The sequence below is a fragment of the Echinococcus granulosus genome (genome assembly GCF_000524195.1).
Source record: "Echinococcus granulosus chromosome Unknown EG_S00097, whole genome shotgun sequence".
NCBI lineage: Eukaryota > Metazoa > Platyhelminthes > Cestoda > Cyclophyllidea > Taeniidae > Echinococcus > Echinococcus granulosus.
The window spans coordinates 202,872-213,987 of NW_020170477.1; the positions used below are offsets into that span (position 1 = coordinate 202,872).

Here is an 11,116-nt window from a genome sequence, read left to right on the forward strand (position 1 = left end):
GCACGCCGATTTTGAAACCATATCTTGACCTGCACGAAATTCATTTGAAAGTGTTATAGAATCTCCCCAACTTATTTGTTATCCCTGTTATACTTCGGCCTAACAGCAATGAAGTAGGTGCACACTTTTTCAAAGCTTCAAGAGACCCCATATTGGGGCCCATATTGCGATCCAGAGCAAAATATTTCTCTGTACTTACTCTAGTTTCAGTGACTTGGAGTTGATTAGCCAGGACGGTCACTTCTCGACTGGAGAGGTAGTTAGTCAAGCGGAATTTCGCCTCCAATCCCTCCACCTGGCTGCGTGTGAAGGGTACTCGGGGGCTTCGACCAATCCGAGAACACCTCTTGCTCGATGGTGATTGGCTGGAGGGGACCTGCGATTTTGCCTTCTGGTCATCCCATCGGAGGTTAAGGGCTATTAAACACCAAGAGCCACTTTTAACTGAAATAATAAGTGAACCGACTTTGTGAATTAAGCAGATATCTAGATCCTTCGGTTTTTCGCGAGTGAGGGAATAAAACTGATTAACACATCGAATTTGCCTTGCATGTAAGTGTGATGCACTAAAAGCATGAGTTGACGAAATTTTGGCAGCAGCCTAGCTAGAAGTTAGAGGCTACGCACACCCCTTACGCATTCTACCTCGTGCCAACTATACAGGTATAATTGAAGCACCAGTTCTGGCATTGATCCTCCGAGCTATTACGTCAAAATAGCCATCGCTCTTTGCGGTAGGTCTGCACCACCATCTTAGACGGGATTTGTCCACCTACAACCAACCGCAGGCTTGCCTGTTATCGATTTTATCGTACTTTGGCATAACCCCCCTCCTTCCATAGGTGCATATCTTCCACATTTTCAACCAAAATTTAAAGCTTTTAAAAGCGGTTTAATGGCGACTTTGCCTTTAGCAGTTTGGAATTAGCGCGTGAGATAATGTCAGTGCAAGCGGAAACCGAAATCAAACACCCACCCACACATACACGTATACACACACAGACACAAAAATTATACATCGCGTTAAGGTTGGTAGGTCTGGTAGAAGTTAATAAAATTATTTGAAAATTCCGGATGGAGCCAGTCCTGAAGAACCACGTGAGCTAACGAGATATCATGGTCCTATCCCGGAGTGATATGACATGAGAGTAATACATGAAGTCAATATTTATATCAGATACTGATTTAATTGAGTAAACGTGTAGCGTAGCTTTTATAAAGGGCCTTTTTAAGACCAACTTCGCCCTTATACAATGGATTTTTTTTACCCACAACCACTTTTTATTCGGCCACTTTTAATTTCATTCTTTAAAGAGAAACATTCACAAGAGCATCAAGACATAGCTCAATTCTCATGCTACGCCAGTTTAAAGATCTGGTAGATAAGCACACAAATCCGATAAAACGTGAAGGCTTTGATTCAAATTAAATGGTGAAAAATAACCGTACCAGAGTTCAGACTGATTTGGAGCGGAATACTATCCTTTGGATCAGAATAGCCTAATCCGGGGTAGATGGTCGAATAAGCATTAGTGTCCACCTGGCTTCCCTTGGAAGAAAGCGGAGGTCTGGACAGAGCACAGGAGGGGACGTGTAGGACCTTGACAACTTCATGCAACTCGCTGGAGCTGCAAGGTTGTTCTAGGATGGAGTCGATGGTGAAGGAAGCAGTCTGACGCTCGGAGGAGGCTTCAAGTGGGCTGCTTGAAAACATGATGGAATGATTCGTGCCTCTACCGGGGTGAGCTAGGTGCTCGGCCATGGAGAGCGTAAATTGGCGCTCGACCAATGGGAGTGAGGCCATGCATTTGACACGCCTTAGCCAATCACTCGATAGTAAAGTCACAGCCACGCCATTCGATGTCGACCAAATTAAAGCTTCAGATTGACAAGGTATAAAATTACTTCAGCGTTAGGCTGGTGATAACAAGAAAAGAGAAAAAAGGGTTTCACTGTCAATGGAAATGGTAAAATGGAAGTCCCTTGGGAGAAAGCACAAGTTAACATCTCACTTTGTGCCATATCTGCTAGAGGACTTTAGAAGTGGGGTCAGGATAAGTTGTTGCAGATTCAAGGAAAGTTCGGATGGATAGAAAGTAATGAACTGATTAAGGACTAAAGTCTGCATCTTTCCAAGTTCTTCTATCGAAGTCGAAAATGCCCATCTGAATATTTTTTTATTGAAAGAAGCATATTTCATGAAGCCATTCAGCTGACTACACTCAATTTCTACGAAGTGAACAAAATAGTAGGAAAAGATAAGCTTCAGTAGGGTTTGTGAAAGGCACAAAGTAGAATCCAGGGCCATTCTAGGAGGGGACCTTTAATGCTAGCTAGTTTCGAAGCTGCAGTTTTTTTCTGGGAAATACGAGACTGCCCATTGGCTAGCTGCCTTACAATAAACCAATTTAAATTTCATCAGAGAAATTTCAAATCCTCCATTTCCGATTACTTTTAGGAAGCAAATGATCCCTTTGTGACGAAATTAATCCATTCTGTGAACTCCTTAAGTCCAATTTCATGCGTAGGAACACAATGCTTCCTCAACAACAAGAATTGTCTTACCAGTTTGCCCCTTGGAATTTGAGACCATTTTTCATCATATTAACATCAGTGCACCAATTTCATCCAAAAACCCAGCATGTACTCACGTTATGCCCCTAGTTTTGCGTAGACCCCTCCTCCCCCGTCTTTCAACTGGATAGCATGTGGGGATGCCTAGCGTGGAAGGGGGAAATGAGGGGCGAGACCACAAGACATGTGTTACCGAGGTGATCGTTTTACGCCGGATGAGGAAAATGGGAAACGGAGGCGTGACTGCTCAAATCACTGAGACTCTGAGGGGCAAGATCGCTGAATTATTTAAGAGGGCTCTGGACTTGCGTGTCATGGATACTAGATATCTTCGAGATTATAACCAAGTGAACAGAAAAATTGATAGCTCCCCAACAGTAGCTTCAAACACCCACTAATATACACACATTCATCAATAGCGCATGCTACCCACCTACAGTTGGAAGCTATTTTTTTGCCCACTGAGCAAGTAAACTTAACAGACTCAAGTTTCTACTGGTGAGACTATGAAAATGCAATTGGAACCGGAGTTCAGTTAACAAATTACATCCAAGACTACGCTACAGCCTAAGTTACCACCTGACGATCCATACACCGGAAACCTTTGATCCTGATGATAGCGCCCCTTAAGTCCATATTTCCCTCAGTTGTCCACATGCCCCACGTAGTACCTTAAGAGGTAGCCCGGCAGCCACAACGAAATTTGGGACCTTCACCTGCCATGCATTTGGTAATATCTGACCAGAAACCATGTTTAAAGTGGCAATCCTCACAAAAACAAGGAGATGTAGGTAAAACCCGAATGGATTGACTCAACGGTCTAATGTTACTCCCTGCATCCCCACAAAACCACTTCCTATGAACAAATAAAGCGGTGAAAATCATCTATCAGCATAAGAAGAAGGTAGCACTCCATTTCGATGTTCAGTAGGATTATACAATTTATATCAAAAAAGGAAAAATTGAAACAAAAAATACAAGGGGGAATATTACTTAAAAATATTTTGTCCTAGTGAGAGCTTGAGATGCAATTTTTGCATCATTTTCTTCCGTCATTCGATTCCAGTCCGTCTGTCCAACGACGAAACCAAGTTCACGCATGCGTGAATTCTCCCGTAAAGCCTCAATATCGGCCCAAGTCACCTGTGGCAACATGGAACGAGATTACTTCCTACTTATCGTTTAATAGCAGTAATTGAGACAAAAGGGAGGTCACTCAAGTGACCAGCTTGCACCCCTTCGGCTAGTTTAAAGCTTCGAGTAAAGATGCAAAATTTCGCAACATAAAATTTGAACGAGGATTACTTACTCGTTTAACTCCCTCTTTTCTCATCCGAAATTGGGAAGCCTCATCTTTAAGATACTCAGCCATCGAAAGAGTGCTGGACGAATTCGAATGGTACAGCTTTCGTGTAAGTCCGTCCAGCCGTTCTGTAGTAAACAAAAAAGTAGACTTTAAGGAATTATAAGGAGCAATACGCCCCAACCCTACGAGCATAAAAGATCTCACCAAGACGCTGAAAGGAGGCATCATCATCCCACTTGCTCTTAGTCAGTCCCCACGCGCCACGAGAAGTATCCTCCTCATCCTCATCATCATCGCTGCCTCCCTTTCCATTGCCGACTTTATTGAGGTCCTCACCACAGACCCCAGAGGCAGATGGCGGGGGAGCAGGAGACGATTGCGGACTTGTCCCATCCTCGGTACCGCTATCTGCTTCCATGTCGACCTTGGTTTAAAAATACAAATTTCACTCGATGCCTTCAACTCACACATGCTATGCGTGGAAGCTGGCATACCTCTTCAGCAGTTATTTCCTGCTGTAGGGAGTTGGCATCAATGATGGTGTAACGACTCGGTGTTGGTTCCCATCCCGCGAAAATCTGTTGGTGAATATGGACATGTATACAGTGTTTACATCAAAGAAAACGTATGATAGACGACAGAAGTATTGGTTTAACTTTTATTTTATAAGGGCAGAAGTTAAAACGTGAAATCTAGGATAAGAGTAGCCGCGGTCCTTTTAAAAGCAGGAATTTGAATACTTGAAGAGGATGAAACCGGGCTTACAAAATATAAGGGCAATAAATCAAGTACTTGAGGTGGCAACCCAATAAGAGCTAAATCACAAAAACACTTTCACACATCCGTTTACGCGAAAATTATGACTCACGGCACGAACGTCACTCTCTGATCTGCGACCAGCACTTCGACTAAGGCAGATAGTTAGGCTGGTACTAACTTCAATGACATAAACCTGTAAAACATAGAGGGCGCATTTAGATACTCTCAAAGCATTTGCCACTGCGTCATGCTGTTGTTAGGATATTGATACACAGAAGGGCTCGCTTTCCACATTAAGAATGACAAATATAAAAACCTGTTTTATCATCTCTAAAAAGAACAATAGCATCATCATAAGGTACCACAAGGTATCATCATAGCTAAAATTTTACTAGAGCGATAATGTTAACTTGCTACCCTAATTCTGCAACAATTATGCACTTATCAGGTTTGATACATCCTACGATTCTACCTATGCAGAATTAAAAGATGGCTCAGGAAAAAAATTTGGAGCACAGCTATAACTATTAATTACAAACTAAAAAAATAACTGAGGCCAACCTGGAAGTGCTTGCTTCGAGCCTGAACAGCCAGCTCCTCGAGTTCTGCGGCCGAGCGGTTGACAGCATCGACGAGGAGGAAGTTGAAAAGCCCATTGTCAATTTGCCGAGAGAGGAGTTTCACCAGCTGCTTACGATAGACCTCTTCCATCTCAGCCTCGTAGACAAATCGACCCTCCTCATTGACAAAAAAATCATCTATGGAGAGCACCCGGACTGCAGCACTCCTGCCCTCATCCTCTGCCGCCTTCGCCTCCTTTTCCTTTAAAAGAAAAAAGTGCTAATTTCAACGCCAACAGTGAGCTTGCAAATTTATCAGCAATGAAAATTGGAAGCCTGAAATTGGTGTCTTAAAATGTTGACTAATGCACTTATTATTACACAAAAGAAACGCTATTTTAGTTTACAAGAGTCGACTAACATAATCGGGAATAAGCGATTTCCCAACCAGCATCAGTAGCAATATGAGAGCAACTAGACGCACAGAATCGGTGCAAAGCAAACTCATTTTTCGAAACTCGCTTCTTCGACTTTAAAGCACCGTAAAAACTGAAGCTTTTTCAAGTTTGAGAGCTTATTCAAGTGATACCCAGAACTGAAGGCAGCAAAAACCTCGCTTTATAACATACCTTGATCAACTTAGCAAGGGTTGATTTGCCTGATCCTGGCAAACCACGCAGAATAACTAGTATTTTCGGCGGCCGAGTTTTTCTACCAGGATTCATCAGAAGGGTTTCTGACGCGATCCTCTGAGAAGAGGTGCTCTGCGCAACAGCAAACAAGGGCCTTTGCGAAGGCATTGACGAGGAAGTTCGATAAGTTGAGCTGATGTAACCCAAGGAAAATGGACACTCATTGCCCCCAGGATGATACCAAAATTCCTGGTTGTAGCCTAGGTCCCTGCCTGTAGGTGGGGATCGGGAACGCTCGCGATACTGGGACTAGAACAGCCGGGTAACATATTGATGTGCCACTAATAGATTGAATAAAGAATGTGGATCTTTTTAGCTCTCAGCTTCAACCGTTGATACCTCCGATACCCCATTCCCAATGCCGTTATTTGACTATTACAACGTGTAATACAAATACCTTAAATGGAGGTTGTATTTACTTTCGATATCTGAGTATTTGTTAAGAAACCATGGATAAATCAAAAGTTGATGTTACTTTTTTCTAATACGAATTCTGTCGGGAAATCAATGCAAAAATGCAAGCATCCGGAAGCATTGACTCCGATACGTTAGTGGACAGTCCCGAAACTGTAGATAACGCACATATTGCCCTCGAACACGGAATTGAAAACACTAACCTGGTTTCCGTAGCGTTCACGATCATTCTGGTACCGATCCCCTTGACGATAGCCATAATTGTAGCTGGACATACCACTTCCCCACGAAGAGACTTGGGGTTCAAGAGCTGGCTGGGGAATGCGCCAATCTTGATCCTGAGGTGGACCGGTATAGTGAATTGGGTGCTCCCGGGACGATGATCTAACGCTACCGGCGTGGAAGTCATAATGGTGGTGAGAATTCGACAATCTCCTGAAATTTAACAACAAAATAATGAGCAGCCATCCAGTAATTTGTTGGGAAAAGTAGTGCCGTGAACAGAATTCTCCATTGGGACAATGAATAACGGAATTTATCTGCGCACAGTGAAAATGTCATATGCACTTATATAATGATTACTATCACTGACATTACGCGAGTAAAAATTGGAAAATTACTTACTCATTGTATGACTGTGAATAGTAAGTACCTTGATCACTATTGCGGGGAGTTTGTTGTTCCACATAACCCTGTTCAAATTCTCGACCGAAGGCCTGCCTATAATCTCTATCGAGCTGTGGATTCGGATAATCTCCACAAGAAAGAATATTAAAATTAGGGTAGTTAACGGGATGAGGAACACCCGAGGATCGCGTACCCAAAAAGGTCTGACAAGGAGGTCGCTGAAAATCGGCTGGCAGATAACAGTTCGACTTGTTTCCATGCATTGAAGGTCCATATTGCCAGTCGTAGAAACGAAGATCTGGAGGTGTCGCCGTTGGGTAGAATCCAGCTCCAGGATTATTTTGAGGAATACCACGAGGTGTGTAAGAACTATAGTTGTTCTGCATAACTTTGAGCTAGAACGTGAGTTACACTTCATAATAATTACTTGCCAAGGCTGATATAATTTAAATTTAATAAGAAATGCCCAGTAAACACAACCCACAAGATCTCAACTGAGGGACATACAAAAATGACGAATCGGGCGCGCAGCTGACGTGCAGGCAAACAAACCGAGAGTCCGGCCATTTTTCTTGACATCATTGGAAAATTCATGTAAAGATGCATCCAGTACAAGTTATATGTGCACTTTTTCGTACAAGAAAAGCAGGCCTATAAAGATTGTTCACAGATATGCTGGTGCACAACTTAAAAATAATGAATTTATTAATACTTTTGCGTGCGAACCATTGATAGGCCGCATTGGCCTTTTACTGTTTTAACTTACACATTACTGTGTCAATGACATGCAGGTAACAACTTGTTCTACTGCAATCTACAGGCCCGTAAATGCAACGAAATCAATAAACGGCTTTTCCACACTTGTTAATATAACTAGTGAATTTGTGTAATTATGCCCACCACTTTAAAACCTTTGTTTAATAATAAATCGGCTCTAGACAGAATTAGGACCGCAGATAGATGTATTTTTTGGCCATTTTAATCTGGTGTGAGATGACCATAAAATTAATTGGAAAGCTGGTGTGTAATACGATGGTTGTTTTTCCCTCGGTATTGATGAGGAGCCACTTTTGACTTGACCTTTGCACCCCGCTGGGTGGGCTGGCTTTCGGGCCATGCCAATAGCCCAAACATCTTCTCTGTGCTGAATACACTTTCTGCCCAAGTATTGTGTCTTCTTTCGTCTTCAGAGAAGTCTCGGGATGCTACAGATATGTACATTGAGCGTAGTGCACGATACCTTCCTGAACACGAAATTGGGCATAATGCTAGGGCAGAATATGTATTGTCGGTCTAATAAGAGAGCTGAGAGGGCCACTTGCATGGGTCGGGGTCCATGCTGTCCAGCAGAAGTCCAGCCGCGGACCCTTAAATGCCCGTGAAACGAAACCGATGTGATAAGCAAATAATCAAAGTATTATATAGCCCCATCCATTTGGGCGTCGTCCCTGGTGTTGCCTTTGGGCATCCTCTCGCGTCGACCACTACTACGCAGATGCACGAGCCATCCGCGCCAATCATCCAAGTTGCATGCAATTGACGAGGTATCTGGCTGCAACGTTACTGATCCCTCTTGGCAATTCTGCTGGATCCGGAGTTTCGTCCTGCTTAGAAATGCACAATGGAAAGGGGACTGTGGTGGCCATTACGCGTGTCCACGACTAGTTGTAGGAACACCTAACTAAATGCAGAGTCATGCGACAAGGATTGGGGGTTTATGGTAGTTCCGTGGGAATCGGATTTCGCGTCTATTCCTCCTTGCTACATTCTTCTCACATCAGCGCTGCCAGCCATGCTAGTCTACCAGTGTTTTGTCCAGCTAATGGGGAGGTGGAACTGGTATCACGTGTTCACTTTATTGGCATCTTCATAAAGGAAAGGTAGGTAGCTACATATCGAACTTTTCCAGGTAGTTCACGACTATCGTCGCTCCATTTTTTAATAGCATTTCTGTAGAACACGGAGCTGGGGTAGTTGCTTAAGGTACTGGTCAGTTCCAACCTTCTGTGGGCAGCCGCCATAGAATTCCCCACCCACAGCATGTGATTTTCTTCCTTTGCCCCCAATGCAGTGCCCAAGCGTTTCTTGAAGTCGAAAGAAGACATAGTACTAGGGCAGACTATACATTACCGAAGTACAGAAGGGCTGGGAGCTACTGGCTTGGCTTGGATGCCATGCAGTCCAGTGGAATACAGTCACGGAGCCTGCAGTGCCCTTAAAATCAAAACGAAGAGTTAAACAAGCAAACGAAGTATTCTGTTGTCTACGCCAATTTTGAGGACAACTTTTTTTGTAATGCACTTAACTACCACGTAAATACCACCAATAGTAACCAGTCATCCTCGGGATATATAATAGTAATGTTGGTTGTTTGCTTCTGCCCTGGATGATCTTTAAGAGTTTATACGAGCGCACTAACACAAAGCCTAGGAGGAAAAATTGCGTAACGGCATAATTTAAAGGTACCATCCAAAGTTGACAAATAATTTTTCCTAGCGAGACCCCAGTACAGCTGTCAAAGCACTTAGATACTGCCGTAGGTCACTCTGCCTTGTACTCCTTCCAAAGACCGATCACCACCAGTGGCGCATAATTGTACATTTTTGCCCTGGTTGTCATTGCAAAAACGAGTTTAGAAGCCACTTCAGTTTAAGTAAGTAGTAGGCTGCCGTGGCGATAGAGGGATGTTTAGATATTCTCACCCAAAATCGTTTCAGAGCTTTAATTAAGTAGACAATTCTTAATCCATTTCACAGTATAAAAATAGGCGCCATGTTAATCACTGCAATAGGTGTTGTAGAAATGGGAACAGTTTGAAGCCCTTAGTTCTCCAATTATGTGGTAATGGCATCTGACATCCCTTCAGTCAAATTGTCTTCATTTGGCAAGCACACAACGGAGTAATTTGTGGCAAACTGCCAGCTGTATAACGCACTCACCTCTAAGGATGCGAAGAAACGGTGTCAAAATCAATGTTTCGTAATGGCGGCACCTTATAGAAATTACATTTAACGACTCAAGAATAGATAATCGCTGACAGTTGGAGTTGTCATTTCGTACTCACCATCTCTGTCCGATATGAGAAAGTTGACACAAGTGACTCAGAAATTGACGCTTCCTGTAATGAAATCGAAGCCATTGCCATACGAGAATAGATAAAAAGTTATTTCAGTAAGTGATGGCGAATGCGCAGTTATCCAGTTTAACTAAATGACAGGCTGTGACGTGTGTGGGCACAATCTATTAGAGAGATGGTTGGTTGTGTGTACTGTAGCTTTCGCAAAGGCCTAGCAGAAGCGCATAAATTACAACGGTCCGCGCAATGCTAAAATATACCTTTTCAATTGCGCACTGAAAAATTTTGACTTGGTAATGTTTTGTGACTACTGACATGAAAAGTCGCTGCGTTAGACTCCTACACTGACGGCTCTGTTAGAAGCCTTATCGTCTCACAAGAGAATTTTGCGCATTGGTACTCCCGATTTTCCGATGAACATTGGCCAATTGTGGGGACAATTTGTTGTGGAATGGTTCAATGCGGACACACTTGACGTCTGTAAATACTTATATCTTCCAACTGCTTAAAACTGCAAATTACTAAGCAATTGGGTGCAAATTCCTGGGAAAACTGAGCGAAAAATCTCTCCTCCTCCTCCTCAAGTTGGTTCCATAGAAGTGTGATACTTTGGTTATCTGTTTAACGATTCCTTTTGATTTTATGGACACTTAAGCCAGTAGCCCTCTCCGCCCCCCTCCACCCAGCTTTTCTACGGGAAGGTAATGCATATTCTCCGCTAGTATTACCGTCCCCTTTCGGCTTCAGGGAAGACTCAGGATGCCTCAATGGTAGAAACGGAAAGTGAACGCTGTCTTAGAGGACAATTACCCAGATTTTTATTACTGAGCGCTAAACTTTAAGGTGACTGATGATTGGTGTATGCTGCAGATTGGAGAATCTACTAGGACCCTCAACAGAAGGCTTAAAAAGGTCTTCTACCTTTCAGTAACTACCATGGTCTCGTGTTCGACGGGAATGCTATCCACAACTGTAGTGACACAAGTTCGTGGCGGAGCTGGCTACGGTGCCTGTATGAGGATGTCAACTAAGTGAACATGTGATACTTCCTTCACTCCTGTACCAGAGTGATGGAACCCAAATAGTTATGGCTGGGAAGCTCTGAAGC

The 11,116-nt window shown here is 43.2% G+C and overlaps 2 protein-coding genes across 2 annotated transcripts; one reads left to right on the plus strand and one right to left on the minus strand. All coding sequences in view use genetic code 11, as the record gives it.

Annotated features, from left to right (window-relative positions):
• Nucleotides 1-939: 939 nt before the first annotated feature.
• EGR_08151 (hypothetical protein) lies at nt 940-1,429 on the plus strand (the record flags this gene model as incomplete). Its single annotated transcript, XM_024497400.1, has 2 exons — nt 940-1,028; nt 1,315-1,429. 2 exons carry the CDS (start codon nt 940-942, stop codon nt 1,427-1,429), a joined length of 204 nt encoding a protein of 67 aa, XP_024348196.1.
• A 3,271-nt stretch (nt 1,430-4,700) lies between these two features.
• EGR_08152 (YLP motif-containing protein) lies at nt 4,701-7,318 on the minus strand (the record flags this gene model as incomplete). Its single annotated transcript, XM_024497401.1, has 5 exons — nt 4,701-4,832; nt 5,201-5,461; nt 5,829-6,140; nt 6,509-6,740; nt 6,930-7,318. The coding sequence occupies 5 exons, from the start codon at nt 7,316-7,318 to the stop codon at nt 4,701-4,703; spliced, it is 1,326 nt and encodes a 441-aa protein (XP_024348197.1).
• Between the last annotated feature and the right edge of the window lie 3,798 nt (nt 7,319-11,116).